At 39.6% G+C, this 21,350-nt stretch overlaps 1 protein-coding gene across 1 annotated transcript in view; it reads left to right on the top strand.

Moving 5' to 3' along the window:
* Positions 1 to 21,350, top strand: part of GLG1 (golgi glycoprotein 1) — a 109,081-nt gene that overhangs the window by 63,044 nt on the left and 24,687 nt on the right. Inside the window, exons 5-12 of the mRNA XM_028534741.2 lie at positions 4,714 to 4,917; positions 5,973 to 6,044; positions 6,943 to 7,126; positions 11,005 to 11,219; positions 14,873 to 14,994; positions 16,430 to 16,531; positions 18,978 to 19,131; positions 21,081 to 21,218. Coding sequence (XP_028390542.1) covers positions 4,714 to 4,917; positions 5,973 to 6,044; positions 6,943 to 7,126; positions 11,005 to 11,219; positions 14,873 to 14,994; positions 16,430 to 16,531; positions 18,978 to 19,131; positions 21,081 to 21,218 — 1,191 coding nt within the window. The remainder of the gene's footprint in view (positions 1 to 4,713; positions 4,918 to 5,972; positions 6,045 to 6,942; positions 7,127 to 11,004; positions 11,220 to 14,872; positions 14,995 to 16,429; positions 16,532 to 18,977; positions 19,132 to 21,080; positions 21,219 to 21,350) is intronic.

Here is a 21,350-nt window from a genome sequence, read left to right as displayed (position 1 = left end):
GAATTCCTGAAATATCTTTATTTGAAAGAGCATCTATCTAAAGTTATGATGAATGAAAACATCTAATGGAGGTCCTGTTATGGCCCAATGCCAATATGTGGTGCTACAATTGGTATAATTAAAATTAAATCTCAGAACCTTGGGTGGTCGCAAACCATGATGATACCTTCTTAGATCCAATAAGAAGCAAATGTAAGATATAATAGGCCTAGTTAGTCTTACTAATGGTACATTTAAAATAGTTATAAACCCTAAGTATATAGGGAAATATTTCAATTCATTACATGGAAGTCATTTCTTTACCCTATGATGCCAGGACCAAATACTGAATCTAAATCAAGTTTGATTATCATGCTATTATTTTCAACCTCTTTTATATGATTAAGACCTAATTGCTAGCAACCTGTAAGTAAGTTATTATAAGCTACTAGGATTTCATATAGGACATTTTTATAACATAAAACCCTGTTTATAATAATCTCTTATATACTGTGAATAATACATGACTGGTAAATTTCTGTTCAAATCTGTTATCATACGTTTGTTTTCCCTTGGAAAGTGGAAATAAGCAGGCCTTCCCTAAGTGGGTCATGGACAGATTTGAATATTACTCATAACTTAGGAAGAAAAAAATAAGGCTTACTCTGGATTTCTGGAGCATTGTGTCCACTTTTCTCTGTGTCATCATCTTTTTGTCACTTGTCCCTGAGAGTTTTATCTGTTTAGAATTACTCTCCAAAATAATGTTTGGTCATCTTAGGTTTCCAAGCATTAAACAGAACTAACTATTCAGCTAGTGAGAAAGGTTAAGATGTGAGAATCTGCTGGTATACTGTGCTTCCTGATCTTTTGGAGGTCAGCAAACCTTTTGAAATTTAATGAAAACTATGAAATTTCCTTGGAAAAAATATACAAAACCCACCTACAAATTTTAGGAGGTTTCTAGAGCCCCAGGGTCTTAGCAAGCCACGTTACATTCTGTAACTCAGATGAATTGATAAACTCCTCTAAGCCTCTGTTTGCTTATCTGCACAGTAAGTGCCACCACTCTTATCCCCACTTAGCAGATAAATTAGAAGAGAACATGAACATTTTCATGGTACTACTTGGAAAGTGGTGTGCTGCAAGACAAACTCTGTTACAACAAAATAAAAAAACTATACTTTCATTGAATTGAAATTTTGCTTAAAGTAGATGTTTGCCTTTCTGGTTTTAGGGGTCTTTTTATTATGTACAGATGATTCCATATACAGGGTATCATACTATAACAAGATTTTATGTGTGTGTGTCTATAAATAAATGATAGCACTATATTTTCTGCTGCTTTGTCTTGCTCTATTAAAGGTTATACCTCTGAAGTTATTGAAGCATATCTTTTGAGTATGAAGATTAGGATTCTTGAGTAGAAAATATTCAGGGGAAGTTTCTCATATTTTGAATGAATAAATGCTTGTGGTTGCTATAAGGATGATGCAATGCATAATTAAAGGTAATTGCATGGTTTTAGGAAACTCAAAAGCAATAGTGCTTCCGGTCAAGATGGCGGCATAGGTAAACATGGCTTGCCTCTAACACCACATCAAAATTACAACTGAACTATAGAACAGCCATCACTCAGAACCATCAGAAATCAAGTTGAACTGAAGTCTGACAATTATGGAGTTAAAGAAACCACATCTGTCCAGACTGGTAGGAGTGGCAGAGACACAGAATGGGATGGTCCCAAATCCACATACGGAAGGATAAAAATTCAGGAGGGATATTTTGGTAGGGAGGACTCCCAGCCCCACACTAGACCCCTCAGCCTAGGGTTCCAGTGCTGGGAAGATAAGTCTACACAACTTCTGGCTGCAAATACCAGTGGGGATTGAATTGGTGGAAGAAACTTCTGCTTCCTAAGCAGTTCCCCTTAAAGGACCTATACATGGACTTACTCAAACTCACTCCCTCTAAGCTCTAGCACTGGGGTAGCAGCTCAGAAGGCACCATTGGCATACAGAGAGGAATTGAAGTGCCTGACATCAAGGAGGGAGCTGGGGGACAGCTTTATCCCAGATAGAAAGGTGGGCAGAGGCCATTGTCTCTTTACTGAGCCCTTCCCCCATAGAGCTGGCAATGGGTATTATATCTGAGTCCCTATCAACCTGGCTAACACTGTTTGCCCTGCCCTGGACATCTCCTGAGACTTCATCCAACCCAAATTATGGGTCCACCCAAACTGTTAACCGTGACTTTTCCATATAAATGGCCAAGGCTCATGCTTTACAACTTCCTAAGTCCTACTAAACAAGCAGCAGCCAGCCTCAGTAAGCCCCTAGCCTCTGTATCTCTTGCTAAGTGATCCCAAGCATAACAGTTGCAACAGCCAGCCTAGATTCACAGCTTGGCTTCACCTGGGAATCTCCAAGCCCAGCACAAGTAGCAGCAATCTCAGATTGCTTTATAGTTCATGCAGGGTGGTTCTGGGCAGAACACATGTGGGGGCTGACCTTGGCCTGTACTACCTGGGAAACACTAGAGCCTGTACACCCAGTGAACAGCTACAGACCATGTCTGAGCATCACCACCCTTCCCTGCATGGCTGATCCTCCACAGAGGGTGGAGGTTGGTAGTGAGTGGTCACAGCCAGTTCTTGTAGCTGACTGACCTGGGTAAATCCCTCCCATTAACCTGCCAACAGCAATCAAGGCTCAACTACAAGAGATACATGTATTCACCCCACATGGAGGGTACACCTTGAGTACCCAGCTTGGATCATAGGGGAGACTGTACCAGTGGACCCTACAAGGCACCTACTATATAAGGCCACGCTACCAAGACAGGGAGTCATAGCACCTCTACCTAATACATTGAAACAAACACAGGGAGGCTGCCAAAATGAGGAGACAAACATGGCCCCAATGAAAGAATAGGTGAAAACTCTAAAACAAGGGCTAAACAAAATGGAGATGAGCAATCTACCAGATGCAGAGTTCAAAACACTGGTTATAAGGGTGCTCAAGGAACTTAGGACCTCAACAGCATAAAAAAGATCCAGTCAGAAATGAAGGATACACTGACTGAAATAAGGAACAGTTTACAAGGAAATAACAGTAGAGTTCATGAAGCCAAGAATCAAATTAATGATTTGGAACATAAGGAAGCAAAAAAACAAGCAATCAGAACAAGAAGAAAAAAGCATCCAAAAAAACCAAGAATAGTGTAAGCAGCCTCTGGGACAACTTCAAGCGTTCCAACATTTTTTCATCACAGGGGTGCCAGAAGGAGAAGAAAAAGAGCAAGAAATTGGAAATCTGTTTGAAAAAATAATCAAAGAAAACTTCCTTAATTTGGTGAAGGAAATAGTCATGCAAGTGCAGAAAGCACGGAGTCCCACACAACATGGATGCAGAGAGGCTCGCTCCAAGACACATCATCATTAAAATGCCAAAGTTTAAAGATAAAGAGAATCTTAAAAGCAGCAAGCAAAAACAATTTGCTACAGGGGAGTTCCCATTATACTGTCAGCAGATTTCTCAGAAGAAATTTTGCGGGCTAGAAGAGATTAGCAAGAAATATTCAAAGTGATGAAAAGCAGGGACCTACAGCCAAGATTACGTACTGTACCCAGCAAAGCTGTCATTTAGAATTGAAGGACAGATAAAGAGCTTACCTGACAAGAAAAAACTAAAGGAGTTCGTCATCACCAAATCATTATTATATGAAATATTAAAGGGCCTTATTTAAGATAAAGTAGATACAAACTCTGAACAAATAAATGGCAATAAATACATATCTGTCAACAGTTGAATCTAAAAAACAATCTAAGCAAACAAGAACAGAGACAGAATTCTGGATTTGGAGAATGTGTGGATGGTTGCCAGATGGGAGGGACGTATGTGGGAATGGGTGAAGAGGTGAGAGGATTGAGAAGTTCAACCAGGTAGTTACAAAACAGCCATGGGGATGTAAAGTTCAGTATAGGAAATGGAGTAGCCAAAGAACTTATATGTGTAACCCATGGACATGAACAGTGGTGTGGGGATTGCCCGAGAGAGTGGGGTTGCTGTGTGTCTGGGTGTAAAGGAAAAATTGGGATAACTGTAATAGCATAATCAAGTTTAAAAAGCATAAAATAAACCCAGTTGTGTAAATAGTGGTAATCTCATTAAAATCACATTAAGATAAATCCAAAACACCAAGTGAATATTATACTACAGATTGTACATATTTGGGTCTTTGTGGGCAATATAGAATAGAAGAAAAGGAGAAAGTGTTTCTATAGTACTCTTTCTCAATGGATTTTGTGGGGTTTTTTTTTTTACTTGACTAAAAATACTATTACTTGGGAAATAGCCCTTCAAAGATTAATGAATAGAGATTTCTGTAATGTTATTTCAGTATGGACATGAACTCTGCTTAGAACATTAGGCTGATGTAATTCTTTTAATGCTTCTGACATTTTAAACTTTAGGAACTCAGGCTCCTATTTCTATTATTAGCTAAACTATACTTAATTTTCCAGTATCTCTGTTTCCATTTGTACCATGTAAGTATTACATTCTAACTAAAGATTATTGAGGACATTTTCTGTAACCTATAATGTGGTTGGTTCCCATCTGATTTCTTAATAGTACATCAGTAAGCTAACTATGTATTGTTTTTTTAACCAGATGACGTTTAGTTGAAAGGCATTGTGGTGAGAGCTTTAAAACATTATCCTCACTGCTCTAGGATGCACATTCACAAGGCGAGGTGGTGTCATGCTTGGAGAAAGGCCTGGTGAAGGAAGCAGAAGAACGAGACCCCAAGATTCAGGTCTCTGATCTCTGCAAGAAAGCCATTCTGCGGGTGGCCGAGCTGTCCTCGGATGACTTTCATTTAGACCGGCATTTATATTTTGCTTGCCGAGATGATCGGGAGCGTTTTTGTGAAAACGTGAGTCAGTTCGGAAACTGTTCTTCTTTTCCTTTTCTTTTTAAATATTTTTAGATACTCTGTTAAAAAAACCCAGAAACCAACACACACCTCACATGTAGAAAAGCTACAGAAAATGGAAGGTGGAGTTGGTCTCAGGATAACAGAAAATGATGTTGGCTGCTCAGATTTGATTGAACATCTGGTTGACATTTGGCTCTGACAATCTACATACGTTACTTTTTTCTACTTTATCTAATGTCTCAATTTCAGTTCTTAGGAGTCTATTTTATCAATAGGAATCCTGTTTTACCAGAGAATCTAGTGCACATCTACCCCATGATTAAAACTTTGCCATATTACATACTTACATTTATATATTTTGGGCTAAAGTTAAAAAAAACAAACAAACAAAAAAACAGGTGGCTAGTATTTAAAACCAAATCCCTGATTACTACCCACAAACCCTGTAGAACAACCTTCTGACACTTTAAGTAGAACCTTCCATCTTTACAACAAAGAACTGAGCGTGAGTCGTGTGTACTCCCACTCTGCCTGCTGTTTTGCTTTAACAGCTCTAACCATCACAGCCACTAATTACAAGAGTTTTATTTTGTAAAAAGGGAGACTGACATTTCCCTTCATTCCCTGATTAACAGTGTATCTGGGAATAAATAACAATAGTCAGACATTATGGTAAAATTTTTCATCTTGCCCTGGCTGGCATAGCTCAGTGGTTTGAGTGCAGGCTGCAAACCAAAGCATCACAGGTTCGATTCCCAGTCAGGGCACATGCCTGGGTTGCAGTCCACAGCCCCCAGCAACCACACATTGATGTTTCTCTCTTTCTCTCTCTCTCCCTCCCTTCCTTCCCTTTCTAAAAAGAAATAAATAAAATCTTTTAAAAAAATTTTCATCTTTACTAGAGGTGTACAGTATTCTTTCAAAGGCTACTAAGTTTTATAAACGGCTGAGCCATTTGTTCAAAGGTGCTCACATTATATTACTGTAACAGAAGGTTATATATACAGGATTATGGATAATGTCCAGCATAATGGGTATGTTTCATTTTACAGACACAAGCTGGTGAAGGCAGAGTATATAAATGCCTCTTCAACCATAAATTTGAAGAATCCATGAGTGAAAAGGTAAGTATTACTTTAAAATAAACCAGTATTTCATTCATTTCTTAAAAGTTTTCTTAAATCATCTCTTCTAATATTCTTCTAAACTGATGCCAAAATAAATGACTGATAAACCTTTTTCAGAAGTAAGATACTTGGCTGTTAGTAAGAAACCAAAGCATATTTTTCTTAAGCCAAGAAAATGAAGTTTTAATTGTGATATTTGGACATTGGGAAGCCAGTTGGGATTCCGTTTGGAGAGTAAAATTGGAGAATTTTATATCAGAATGACACTGAAGCCAGTCCCACATTCTCAGGAAGTTGAGGCTAACCAAACCAATGTGCTTCATAGGTAGTTAGCTATTTAATTTTTCAGCAGATGTCTCATTAATCATATTCATTACTGTTAGTCCTCTGTACCTGTATGAATGCAAGAATCTTTTTTCATAACTCTTTAAAGTAATTATTTTTGTTTTTTATCTTGTCATTTACTTTCTAAGCAGCTGAGGAAATGTTTTTCATTTCAGTTTCTTTACTGTTGAGTAATTATATTTAAAAAGTATAGAAGTGAACTTCTAGTGTATCATGTTAGTTGCCACTTTGATTCTGATAGAATATTGTTGAAGAGAAAAAGAATACTTTGTCAAGTTCATGTATTAGAATCTACCAAACATGCATGTGGTAGGGACAGCTGCTGTTCCAGCTGCAATCCGGGATTCACTGTAGAATTCCAGGGCTCCCCACCCGTGTACCTCTTCCTCTTGCCATACTAGTTTAGCATGCTTGTGTTCAATGTTTACCAAACTTAGGGATTTGGGTAACAACTGCAGTTGTTGACATGTACGTGGCCATGAGAGGTACATGCAAGGAGCTGAACCACCTGAGCAGCCTTGTAACGTTCTCAACTGCACTCTTTACTCAGTGTCGAGAAGCACTAACTACCCGCCAAAAGCTGATTGCCCAAGATTATAAGGTCAGCTACTCTTTGGCCAAATCCTGTAAGAGTGACTTAAAAAAATACCGGTGCAATGTAGAAAACCTTCCCCGGTCCCGAGAAGCCAGGCTGTCCTACCTTCTGATGTGCCTGGAGTCAGCTGTGCATAGAGGTGAGAGTTTCTTTTTATCTTTCCTATGCCTTCTTGGAATCACATTCCAAAGCTTCGTGTACTGTACTTTTTGCTTGTATTTGCACTTTTGAGTACAGCTCTGCCTTGTTACTTAGCAGTGTCTTTGTGAGCATACGCTAGGAACGGAAGGGTTGGAATCCCTACACTTTGTTAAAGGCCCTTCCTCTTACCTCAGCAACCCTCAATTTTGTCCTTCTTTATATCCCAGCTTGCTTTTTAAGTGTGTGTGTGTGTGTGTGTATATATATATATATTATCTTTAGAGAGAGGGGAAGGGAAGGGGAAAGAGAGGAAGAGAAGCATTGTGCATGTGCCCTGACTGGGAACCAAACCAACTACCTTTCGCTTTGCAGGGTGACACCCAACAAACTGAGCCACACCAGTCAGGGCCCAGCTTGCTTTTTTCACAAAGTAAAGTATATTTCCAAATCCAAATATTTTAATTTTTAAAAAATATTTTATTTATTTATTTTTAGAGAGGGAAGGGAGAGACAGACAGACAGACAGACATCAATGTGCGGTTGCTGGGGGTTATGGCCTGCAACCCAGGAATGTACCCTTTCTGGGAATCGAACCTGGGACACTTTGGTTCCCAGCCTGCGCTCAATCCACTGAGCTACGCCAGCCAGGGCAAATATTTTAATTTTAAAATATATATACAAAGTGGGGCAAAAGTAGGTTTACAGTTCATATGGAAAGTAATAGAATAATTAATAAATACTAACACAAGAATAAGCTATTTTACATAGTCATAACTGTAAACCTACTTTTGCCCCACCCTGTATTGCATAGCATTTTTAGGAGAGTCGGGGTAGTAGGATGATTTAGCATATGAGCTTTGGGTCAGAGAGACATGGCTTCAAGTTACCACTCTGTCATCAAACTAACTGGCTGGGTGTCCATTGTTTACATTTTTAATCTCTCTAAACCTCATTTTTCTTATTCATAAAAAAAATATTACCTATGTTGAAGTGTTCATATGAGGACTGAATGACATTATTTGACATAGCACTTAACATATAATAAGTGATAGGTAATGCTATTGTTACAACAATGACGATGTTAAAAAATTAAACAGCAGCCCTGGTCAGGTGGCTCAGTTTGTTGGAGTGTCATCCCGTACACCAAAATGCTGCAGGGTCATCCCTGTCAGGGTATGTACTTGGGTTATGGGTTTGATCCTTGATCGGGGAGTATATGGGAGGCAACCAGTCAATGTTTCTCTGTCACATAGATGTTTCTTTCTCTGTGTGTCTCCCCTCCCCTCCCCAGATCAATAAACATGTCCTTGAGTAAGGACTAAAAAGGAAAAAAAAAATTTTTATAAAAGGAAATTAAACAGTAAAAGATGAAAGGATTACCCCCATAGAATCAGACTCATTGTCTGTTAGTTCAAAAGTCAACCCCTACCAGAGGAAGCAAGGAGGATGTATAGAAGGCCGGGATCGTCTTTCTTAATATGGCTATAGGCTGCAAAAATGAGATGTCTACCTCTTATTAAATAAATGGTGCTTCAACAGTTGGTTAGTGATTAAAGAGTTATGTGGAAAAAAATCAATTATTAAAGACAACTTTTTGGTGAATTTTTTTTTATCTTGGTGTTTGAAAGCACTGAATAGCAACTAGAGAAAATGCATGGTTTTAAACTGAATACCAAACAAAGCACATTTTAGAGACAATTAGGGAATATTGATATGTTCTGTGTATTAGGTGATATTTTTTCTAAAATGGAAAGGTAGACATTATTGACTAGTAAAAGTATATTATAAAACAGCATGCAGAATGTAATCTAATTTTGGTATTAGAAAAATAGAGAGTTAATGTCCTTAAATTGCAAGTTGACAAGAAACACAACAAAGACTCAGTAAATAAATGGCCAAAAGATATGAACAGATAATTCAGAGATGTTGTATAGATTGCTTTAAAAAAAAAAAGACTGATCATATTAAGTGTTGACAAGGATGTGAGAAAACTAGAACTATCGTACATTGCTGATGGGAACTTAAAGTGGTACAACTGCTTTGGAAAATAGTTTGCTAATGTCTTAAAAAGTTAAACATGCATCTCCCATATGACCAGCCATGTATCTGTAGTCAGAGAAAGCAAATCAGTGGTTGACTAGTGATGAGGTGGATGGAGTGGAGAGGAAGGGAGAAGAAGGATTCTAAAGGAGCATAAGGAAACTTTGGGAGTTGATGAGAATGTTCAGCATCTTGATTGTGGTAATGGTTTCACCTATGTGTGTGTGTATTTCTGGTCTTTCTGGTAAAAGTCCAACTGTTGTTACCCTAGTGAGAATGGTTTGCCTGACATCAATGTGACCTGACAGCCAAGGAGAGTAGACTAGAATGTGCGTGCATGAACCAGTGACTTCACAGTACTAGTCAGTGGGGGCGGTATACACCTTTGAGTGAGCATGGGTACCGTGTGGCCATTGCATTCAAAATGACTGACCAAGTAGAGCAACAGATCTGCATAAAATTTTGCATTAAGCTTGACATTCTTCCATGGAAACTATCTGGGTGATTCAAAGGCCGCAGCTGTGGGCAGCTTCATCACAACAACATGCCCACTCATGTGTCACGTCTTGTGCAGAGCTTTTTGGCAAAATATCGAATTACCCAGGTGACTCAGCCCAGAGTCTGGTGCCCTGAGTCTTCGGGCTGTTCCCAAAACAATAATCAGTTTTGTAAGGGAAGAGATTTCAGATCATTGATGAGATTCCGGAAAATACAACAAGGTAGCTGATGGCAATTGGGAGAATTTGTGAGATCCCAAGGTGCTTACTTTGAAAGAGACTGAGATGTGTGTTTTTTTAACTTTTTAAAAAAGATTTATTTATTTATTTTTAGAGGGGAAGGAAGGAAGAAAGAGATGAGGAGAAACATCGATGTGCAAGAGAAACATTGATAGGTTGCCTCTCACACGCCCCCAGCGGGGAACTGAGCCCACAATCCAGGCATGTGCACTGACTGGGTCGAACTGGTGACCTTTTTGCTCTGTGGGACAATACCCAGCCAACTGAGCCACACTGGTCAGGGCTGTTTTTTGCGTCTTATGTCTTGTTCAATAAATGCCTCTATTTTGCATAGTACATGGTTGGATACTTTCTGGATACTTTGTGGAGACTGTATATGTCAAACTTACCCAATTGTAGGCTTTAAAAGTATAGTTTATTATATGTCAGTTACACCTCAATAAAGCTGTGTTTTAAAAACATTTCTTAAGTTTTCCCAGTTGGCATTTACAGCTGAAAGGAGATGGTAAGCTATAGTGAATATTTGAAGGGTAGTCTGTTCTGTAAGCTTTAACTGTGTAGGCCAGTAGAGATTGTTCTTGGCTTTCACTTTACCCAAATAGTTATCTTATTGATAAGACTTTCATTGGTACCCTCACTGGTGTGGCTCAGTGGGTTGAGCATCATCCCTCAAACCAAAGGGTCACTGGTTTGATTCCTGGTCAGGACATATGCCTGGGCTGCAGGCCAGGTCCCTGGTTGGGGACGTGCAAGAGGCAACTGACTGGTGTTTCTCTTTGTTTCTCCCACCCTTCCCCTCTCTTTAAAATAAATAAATAAAGTATTTGTTCAAAAAAGACTTTCATTGGTAAAACATTTGCATTATTAGTTTAGTAGTATAAAACCTATATAATGCAGAACACTGACAAGATAAACAGTAGTCTCTGGTGCTTTAAACTCATTTTATGCTGATAAAGCTTTTGCTAAATTCTAAGCTTTTCAGTCTGAATAATAGCATGACTGGTATATTATATTCGAGGAGAAAATGTATACTCTTCATATGTTGTCGATATTCAATCCTAATACTCACCATAATGTTATGGCTCAAATCCTAATTCAGGGCGACAGGTGAGCAGTGAGTGCCAGGGGGAGATGTTGGATTACCGACGCATGTTGATGGAAGACTTTTCGTTGAGCCCCGAGATCATCCTGAGCTGTCGGGGGGAGATTGAACACCACTGCTCTGGGTTACATCGAAAAGGGCGAACCCTGCATTGTCTGATGAAAGTAGTTCGAGGGGAGAAAGGCAACCTGGGAATGAACTGCCAGCAGGCGGTAAGGAAAATTTTTCTACTGTGGTTTTGAATATCATATTTTATTAGCTGGGGAGCCCCCTCCTACACTGTCCCTACAACTTTATTTGGATTATTTGTGCTATCACAGTGAATGTTAGGTACAAAGAAGCAGACACAGAAGATTGTTTCTCCAGGTATGTTATAGTAAGATGTGGCTTTTGCTGCAGAGCAGAAGTTTGAGCTCATAATCAATAAAAAGAACTATATACATAAAGAAATAGATAAAATGCATTGCTCGCTAGAGTTTTGTTTGTTTGTTTTAAGGTAACTTACTAGATTGGATTTACTAATCTCAGTATCAAGCAAACCAAGTTCCAGTTACATCAGCCAAATTCCTCCACCAAAAGAGAATTTGCCTGTCTATAGTAGGCTTGATTGACTTGAGGCTAAAAGAGACCTGAAATGAATTGAAATTTTCCGAGTTTCTTTTTATGGCTGATGTGCAACAAGGAATGAATTCCAGGTCTGAAGGATCAAGAAAGCAGGTCGTTTTCAAAATCACCATCTTTTCTTGTTAGACTAGGGCAGCTGTATGTGGAGGATTTTCTTTTTTACCTCCAAACTCTGCAGTCAGTTCTATTAAAATAGTCAGGAAAAGTTAGCATACTTGGCTTGAGAAGATAAAGTTATTCTTGTCCAGGGTCCAGAAACAGCTGAATAAATAGTTCAGGTACAAAATATAAAGTTAAAAAAAATATTATAGCTACAACACCTCTGTTTCATCGAATTAGAAAGTTGAGGCTCTCTCCTCAGGGAAACTGGAAAACCACAGTTCATTAGTCTTATATTTTGTTGTTGACGTTTTATTAAAAATTGAATATTACTTGAGTTTCGTTTTCCTGCTAATCACTGCCCTGCTAATTCTGATTTTACAGTCTGAAACCCGAAATGTCCATAGAATTTTGATGTGGAGTAAAATTTCACCTTAACTTCTATTATCCTGACGCAGAATCTGTATATCCCATGGTGGGAAAAAGAGATAAATGTAGCCTCTTTTCCAAAATACAAAGCCTAGCTAGACAGCAAACTTGTGGATATGGTTCCTCAGGAGCAGTCGTTGCTGATGGTTGTCCTAGGAAACCTCTGTGACAATGTGTGTGTCTGGGCCCCAGACCAAGAATTAATCAAGACATTCTGTATTTGCAGTTCATCCCTAATGCAGCATGGAAAGGGGAGGGGGTGGTTAGGAATAAACCTTTTTTTTTTTCACCCAGGCTACACTTGTACTAAGATATACAGAAAAAATAAATTACTTTGACTTTATTTCAGAGCAACTAGCTAACCTCCAGGGTTTTTTAAATTGAGCTTGTTAAAAGAGCTAGTGACTCAACAACTTACTTGAAAGATAAGTGGGTACTGCCTACCTCATCCTTAGTGCCCACAATAAAAGTGCTTTCCAAACCTAGAGCTTAAGCTTCAAATATTGAAATATGTGGTTTTGCCCACATTAAGTGTAGCCACGTGGGAAACAAACACTTTATATTGTTTTTTATGGACTCATAGTTTTTAGGAATTGAAAGAAAGGAAAAAATTTTTCGTAAGTCTTCTACTACATTTTCCACCTTAGTCAGATGGAGGAATGTTTTGAAGTAATTTGTTCTGAGTGGGTTTCTTTCTTTTTCAAAGTTTTATTCCCTGATGCAGTGAACTTTCATGCCTGGGTGGTTGGCCATTAATTTTCCCTATTCTCTGTTTGGCTGTACTTTGATTTAGTGATATCTTAACAAACAGTAAACTGTGAAGCATAAAAATAAACGTTATCCTAATGAGTACATACTTTTCCAAATGTACCATATTATGAACTTGCTAAATTCTCTTCTGTTGTGGTCAAATGGGTCTGGGCACAGTCTCTCCCAGGCCAAAGATGACTGCCCGCCCAGCCTATTCTCTAGACTACTCATTTTCCAGAAATCTTTCCCCAGGTTTCTCCTCGGCAGTCAGGTGCTGGAGTAGATATAGAATCACAAAGTACTATACATCCTTAGTGTTCATTTCCCATACAGTTGTCCCTGGATCCCAGGGTGGCAATGACCTCTTGAGCAGTTAGCCTTTCAGAGTCTATAGGGTACCCATTGCTTCCTTTCAGTAGCCACAGTCTAGAGCATGCATTGTGAACTCTCCAAGTTTGCCTGTCCACCACCAGTCATGGACATTTAGCTGATACAGTTCTTTGCAGAGACTTTCAGACTCCCATGCTTATGATTTCCCTCAGAAAAAGATGCAGCGATTTTGCTCTGTGTCAACAAATGTCATTAGTGAAATCAACAATCCTTTGACAATAATCTTCCTACCAACTAACCACAGCATTTTGTTGCTTCTCCAAATTGCCACCAGGAATTGGTATAAATAACTTTCATCCCAGAATACTGGAAATCTTTCATATTTCTCCCATCTTGGTTATTGACTTATTTTAGAATAGACACAATGGGGTTTTCTTCCTTCATTTCCTTTTGACCTGTATCCTGATCAATATGTGATGCAGTCAGCACCTGTGGGGTCATGGGTCACACATCTGAGGATCAGAGAAGGCTCTCACAGAGCGAGGCTGAGTTTGTGGCACAAAAAGGGCTCCAGGCCTTGGACTTGGAGAAAAAGCAGCCCAGACCGGGGTTGTAGTTCTCACATCTGCTTTCTGTTATTTAAGGTTCCTACCCCAGATGATCCTTTACATCTGTCAAATGCTTGCAGTTTGTGCAATTTTCTATATATTCTTACAGTCCTCTGCAGTAGAAGAAACTGGAACTTAGAGGTTAATCAATTTGCCCACGTTCTCAAAGCTAGTATCTGGCAGAATCAGAACTATTAATAGAACTCAGGTCTTCTGGTCCTTAATTTAGGGCTATTTCCTCTGCGCTCCAACTGCTTTCTCCTCACAGAGAGGAAGAAAGAATTGAAGGCACATCCCACACTTTCGCTTTATTTCATGATAAAGCATGGACCAACCAAAAGTAAATGTTAAAGAAGGTATTCTCACTTTCAGCTGCATGATGATAAATAGTTCTCTGTATACTTAAATGAGTGAGCTCTGGTTTACCTCAAGGGATAATAGGAAATTACAAGTGTTATGTTCTACTTTTTGTAATTGGTATTTCTTTCAAGCTAAATTAAATCTCACATCTGCATCTAATAAAGCAGACTGTGCTTATTTTAATGCCACTGTCTTTGCAGCAAAATTTAAATTCTAGATTTTTATAACCAAGTTAGGCCTCTAACCAGGAGTGTTTTCTATTTATTCTTCTCCACTCAATTCATGCTTGGCCCTGAGTGTCAGATTTAGTAATCTGATTAATACTGAGGCAGATGTGAGAGGAAAGGCAGCCTTTATATTGTAAAGACCTTCTGTTTTGTAACTGTCCAGGGATGATGCAGATTAGTAGGCAGGCAGTCCCCACAGTGGTTTAAACAGAAAACTCTCAATCATGGTAGAGAAACCAGTTGGAAAGTATTTGGCAAGAGCTCCTGAGCTTGGCTGATGATGCTTGTAGTACCCTGTTAAGAGTCATTGTGATTTACCAGATTTAGTGACTGTGTGAAGAGGTGACATTGCTCTTCCCTGATGTGTGACTTTCTTCCTTCATCTTCTTCTTCTTCTTCTTCTTCTTCTTTTTTTTTTTCATTTTTGTTTTAATCCAGCTTCAAACACTGATTCAGGAGACTGACCCTGGTGCAGATTATCGCATCGATAGAGCTTTGAATGAAGCTTGTGAATCTGTAATACAGACCGCCTGCAAACACATACGATCGGGAGACCCAATGTAGGTGATCTTGTCTGTAGTATTCATTCGTGTTGTATTGTATTCAGCAATGTAGCACAGGGAACATTCCCTCAACATCACCACTGGAATTTTGTTAAATATCAGCACACACTGACTTTTGTTACAGTTAGTGTGGGAATTGAGACTTCGGCTCTGCCTCATTGGTGCCGTGGAGACGCCCAGACCCGGCATAGTGACGATGTTTGCTGACTGTGACTGAGCACAGATGGGCCTGTCTGTTAGGTCACTGGACAATTCAAGTAATGGTCAAATAAAAATGGGAGAAACTCTCAGGATAAAGTGACACATGCTTTGACTCTATACTTTTCATCCTGGTTGTATAACTAACTCATATATTGGCTACTTGATAGTCATTAGAAAATAATTAATTATCATTGAAATGTCAGACAAAATATGGTGGTTGAAAGAGGGAATCATGGACAAAATGAACTGTGAAGTTGAATCCAGGATCTAGGAAATCTGTAAAATTCTATAATGAAGTATTTGAATCCTACGCGTTAATTTTATTCCATATGATATGTAACCAGCTCTTAAAACCAGGTTGCAAGTAACAACAGGTTTCCCATTCTGCAGAAATCTTCATAGCCTGCAGCTGGCGGTACCCAACAATAAAATGCATGTAGTAGGTGTTTATCATCATTCTGCTCTGCATACACAGTCCATGCTGCGATAGGGGATTTTAAAAAGATGCTCTTTCTTAAAGCTTTTGTGTGACTGGGGGAGATAGACAAACACTTAAGACTAATTAAGCATACTTACCAAAATAAAAATAACTATATCAACTACAAAGAGGGAAGGGGAGAGGGAGAAAGGAGGGAACTACTATAGATTAAGATAGATTTAAGATACTATCTGTGGACCTTTTCTGGGTCCTGATTTGAACAAACATATAAAAAGGTATGAAATAATTGGAAAATTTTGAAAACCGACAGGACATTACATGATATTATAGATTTTTAAAAATTAGTTTCTTTTAGTAGATGACGTTTAATTGTCATATGATAGAGACACATGCTAAAGTATTTATGACAAAAGGATATGGTATCTGGGATTTGCTTCAAAGTATCAGTAAAGGGGGGCAGAGTTAAAACGACTGGGGCCATAGGTAGATACAGCTGCAGGAAGGAAAGGTGGATGTTATGTGATTCCCCACCTCTGTGCGTGTTGGGAAATGTTCATAATAAACAGTTAGAAATAAAGCAGCTGCACACGGATCTTGTGCAGGCTGAGTCCTAAGCGCTAAGTGGCTCTGAGGTTGATAGAAGGCTTAATCACTGCCAGGGTAAGTGCCTGTCTGCCCTAGGAAAATAGCTAAGTGGCTTTTTCCAGAGACCAAGGAAATACTGAGAGAGTTCTGTACATATTGTCATAACCTTTGCATCTCATTACAACTTCATGCCTGTTTTGTGCCCAGGATCCTCTCGTGCCTGATGGAACATTTGTACACAGAGAAAATGGTAGAGGACTGTGAACACCGTCTGCTAGAGCTGCAGTATTTCATCTCCCGAGACTGGAAGTGAGTATTTGGAAGCCAGCGTAAGTGTCAGTCTCAGCCTGTTCTGTGTAGTAAGTACCCCTTGTATTTTCTACAAATAATCAGTAGGAATTTGTTTTTGTTAATTTCTGGGGTAGCTGACAACTTTAATCTCCTGGAAAACTTCTTTCTTACTCTCAGAACAGTGTCTAAAAGTACAGGCAGCCCCTGCCTATCTGTCCCCAAGTGTCCCCATTCACTGCTCCTTTGAAAGTCAGGACCACATGGATCTAATACCACAGACATCTGTCTAGAAAGAACTTGGGCACCTTCCAGGCAGCGGAAGCAACTTCAGATATGTCTCTAAGAAGATAATAGTGCATTTTTATTTTTATTGATTTGTACCGGGTATGGGAATTTGCTTTTATTTCTTTTTAACTATTTACAGTTATTGAATTTATTCCATCTTAGGAGGCTCTTATCAATGACAACTTTATTCTCTTCTCATCCTGTTAGGCAAAAAACAGAGGGAGGCTATGAGATAGGAGACAGATCTATTACCGTCAGAATCAATGTATTATTGGCTCCCCTTCCCAGGGCTTATTTTCTCTTCGCACCTCCAGAGCAGTCAGTAGGATCGGCTGTTCCTCCTGCTTCCCAGGTTCAGCTCCTTCCCGATTCAGTTGTTTGAGCCCTTGTCCTTTGGTCATTAACTTTTTCTGGGGACTAATGTATGTTTTACCCACATACTTTACTAGGAAGATTGCTTGAAGATTCGATGTGTTTCTGTTTCCTCAAATTTGCTCTAGAAAAAACTACAGAAAGCTGGGTGGGACTTTCCCTCTGCTTACTCAGCCATCTAAACCGAAATAACAGTTTACTACCTTAACAAAATTATGTCTTTTCCTCTTCTGTAATTTCCTTCAACCACAACCAAAAGATGCTTCAGAGTCTTAAAAGCTACTCATTAAATATTATTAGCCTTTCTCCCCCCATTTGGTAGCCCTCCCCCAAAATTGGCTTTATAATATGGACAGAATTAAGCATCCATTGGTTTAATTTGCAGAAGCAGCAGGCTTATTGCTTAATCCACAGTCTCCAGAGTCAAAGTTAAATGTCAAGCTTTTGAAACTGATAAACATTCAGGTGAACTAAAATTATAATGGCCTTACCTTGCATGGGAAAAAGAAGAGGAACAGTTTTACTAGAAAGGAAGCTGAATGAGAGATTCTGTTTATCTTGCCATTTCCTGATCTTACTGAATCTAGTATATCAGGTAGGGTTGAACTTCACTTAAACTTAGAAAAAAGTGTTGAGTAAAAGTTGTGAATTTTCTGCTGATGGCTACTGTGGGGAGGCTCTGCCCACAGGCCAGGCCCCCCCTCGCCTCCACAGATGAGAGTAAGTCTACCAAGACAGATCTGCTTGGGGAGGAAAGGTAGCCGATCTCTCAAAGGAGAAGGACCAAGAGCCTTTTCTTCAGTGGGCTTTTATTGGGTTTATTTGCATAGGAATACAGGGTGTTTATGTAAAGCTCATCAGTCATTGCTAGGCAGTAATAGTCAAACAATAGATAACATTCAGAGAACTATGAGGGCTTATTCTGAGTCAGGGTCAGATAGCTAAAAGGCCAGAAAACTTTGGGGAAACAAACTCATTTCGTGCTTGGATTTATCATTTAAATTGAGGGTATTAGCAAAGCAGGTTTCACAGGATTTTATGCATTCTTTCTTAGGCCTAATTGCCCCAGGGAACCTGCCCTTTCCAGCATTGGGCCGTACCTACCTCTGACATTGTTTTAGGCTTAAGTCGGGTAGGGGAAGTAAGGCAGCTAAGAGATTAGGAGACTTCTTGCAGACAGAATGAGGACTCAGTTTGTGTCAAAGCCGAGGGGTGAGGGTCCATCACCCCCTTTTTCTATAGCCCTCTAAGTCCTTCCCTGAGGGCCCCTCTGTGACCATGCCTGTCTTAGGTCGTCCCTCCTTTGAGGAATCTTACCCATCATTGGCTAACCGGTCATGCACTGGGGGCCAGGCAGGGTGAAGTAAAGGGGGCAGAGGTGGCACCCCTACCAGGAGATAAACTTTATCTCCTTAATGTCATGTGGTCCCAAGGTCTTTTTACTCAACCTTAGCCATGAGGGGTTACAGTTTCTGAAACCAGGCAGGGTGGTTCCCAACATCCTACAATCCTTATTTTCTCATTTCAGCCGTGGCATGTTACTGCTGAGCCTGTTATTGAAATGTGTGTCTTACTTAGCCAAGATAACATCTTTGAGGTAGAATTTCCATCTTCTGTGCAGAACAAACTTCTGCAGATTGACCACTGTGTGTTCATGAAGAACCAATTTAGGAATATACTTGTGCTTCCCTGCTGTCTCCACTACCCTGGAGGTGGCCACTAATGAGTACATGAGCGCATTGTAAAAACCTTTAGCATGTGTTGGAAGGAAAGGTATAGTAAGAGTGGTTATCTTTTAACCTTATAGGCTGGATCCTGTCTTATACCGAAAATGCCAGGGAGATGCATCTCGTCTTTGCCACACCCACGGTTGGAATGAAACCAGTGAACTTATCCCTCCTGGAGCTGTGTTCTCTTGCTTGTATAGACACGCCTACCGCACTGAGGAACAGGGCAGAAGGGTATGCATCACCGTTGACTTCGTTTCTTCTTACCGTCACTTGTTTTTTAATTAGTTTGCTGTATACCGTTCTGATTTCTGTCCTCCTAGGAAAGCTTTGTTAGGGTGTCTGGTGGGGAGGGGTTTGTGCATTACTAAAAACTTCATCATTCAGCGAGTTCTACCAGCTTCTTTCTGTCTGATTGTATGTGTTTCTGTTTCCTCACATTTGCTCTGGAAAAGACTACAGAAAGCTGGGTGGGGATTTCCCCATGCCTACTCAGCCATCTAAACTGAAATAGCAGAGTTTACTGCCTTAACGAAATCACGCCCTTTCGTCTTCATTAATTCCTTCAGCCACAATCAAAAGATTCTTTAAAAAGTGAGTCAGGACATTTCCAACTTTTTCTTTGAATTGCCAAAATCCAAATCACAAATAGACAATTAAGTTCTGCTGCCCTAACTTTATTTGGCTTTAAATAAAGATCCATTAGAAGCTCTTAGCCAAGATACAAATGGTTTTTAGGCTTCTGCTCTTGGCATCAGAACACTATATTAATAGGCCTCTCTCACAGGACATTAGTTGGAGCAGAAACCTCCATACCCCCCAGTCTCTTAGTATTTATCTGCAATGGTTGCCACCTCTTTGGGGATATTTCTGTGCATTTAACTCTGAGGCAATATTTACTGCCTTCTGGTGCCACACCGACATGCTGCTTGCTCTCCTGGATGGCCTTTTTAAGCCTTCTGAGGTTCTCTATTGCATTTCAGGCCTGCATTTGTTACAGAAAATAGAGACAGTATTATTTCACATGCATGTTAACAAATATCCCTTCTGAGCTTAATGCAAAAGCCTAAGTTTAGTATTCAGAATGAAGAGACCAAGACAGAAAGAAATGTTATGCTTCAGTTACTGCAGTTGTAACCCAGTTTTTATACTGCTATTTAAGAAAATATGGGAATTTGTTGTTACTTTTTTCTTCATGTTGTGAGCCTGTCATTAATCACAGGAACCAAGGTAATTATGGTACCTTGGTAGTCACTATAGTGGGAGGTTCCTTGTCTTATAAGTGAGGGAAGGGTTGGAATCTGGAATGCTGTCTTTTTTTTTTTTAAGATCTTATTTATTTATTTTTAGAGAGAGGAGAAGGGAGAAAGAGAGGGACAGAAACAATGACAGAGATACAGCAATCGGTTGCCTCTGGCACACCTGCAGCTGGGGACCTATCCCACAACGCAGGCATGTGCCCTGACTGGGAATCGAACCAGCGATCTTTCAGTTCACAGGCTTGCACTCCATCCACTGAGCCACATCAGCCAAGGCTTTTTTAAAAAATATGTACTTCTTTTAAAAATTGAGGAGCAATTCACATAAAATTAACCATTTTAAAGAGGAAAATTAGTGGTATTCAGTACGTTAACAAAGTTGTGCAACCACCACACCTATTTCCAAAACATTTCCATGTCTCCAGAAAGAAACCCTGTATCCACTAAGCAATAATTCTCCATCTCTCTCCCCTCACCCCAGGTACATGGGCCCTTTTAGGAAGAAAGACTGTCTGTACCTGTAAATGACAGCTTTCTCACAAACCTTCCAAAAATAATAGTTTTCATCTGTTTGACCCTCCGCTAATTCTGACTCATCTTGAAGAGTCTGGCCCTGTCCTGTGCTAACTGTTGCTTCTACTGTTGCCTGCTTGTTCTGAGTTGAGGTAAATTTGAACTCAGTTCTCCTGACCCATGTGTATTTGGACCCAGCATTCTACTGTACATAATATATTAGGGTAGGCTGAATGTATAATCCCATTCCAAGAGAGGTGGGTTTTTAGAAGCCTCCTAAAACATTTAATTCTTACTCTGGAAGAGATTGAAGACATAAAGCTATTTGTTAGTTTCATGATATTATCAAGTGTCCTTTGGTTTTGATTTGGGTTTTGGGACCTTTAGAGTACTTTGCTTGTTCTTGCGTAGCTCTCACGGGAGTGCCGAGCTGAAGTCCAGAGGATTCTGCACCAGCGTGCCATGGATGTCAAGCTGGATCCCGCGCTGCAGGATAAGTGCCTGATTGATCTGGGGAAATGGTGCAGTGAAAAAACAGAGACTGGACAGGTAGGTGACGGTGCCACCTATTTATTTTTATAATCATCATAATAATGTTCATGATTAACATTTTATGTGGAGTACAAACCCCCATAAAATCCATTTCTGCTTACCTCATGGACATGATTTGTTATATTGTTT

This window comes from Phyllostomus discolor, chromosome 12 (assembly GCF_004126475.2).
Source record: "Phyllostomus discolor isolate MPI-MPIP mPhyDis1 chromosome 12, mPhyDis1.pri.v3, whole genome shotgun sequence".
Classification (NCBI taxonomy): domain Eukaryota; kingdom Metazoa; phylum Chordata; class Mammalia; order Chiroptera; family Phyllostomidae; genus Phyllostomus; species Phyllostomus discolor.
The sequence above is the reverse complement of the archived record's forward strand: the minus strand, read 5'-3'. Positions and strand labels throughout refer to the sequence as shown.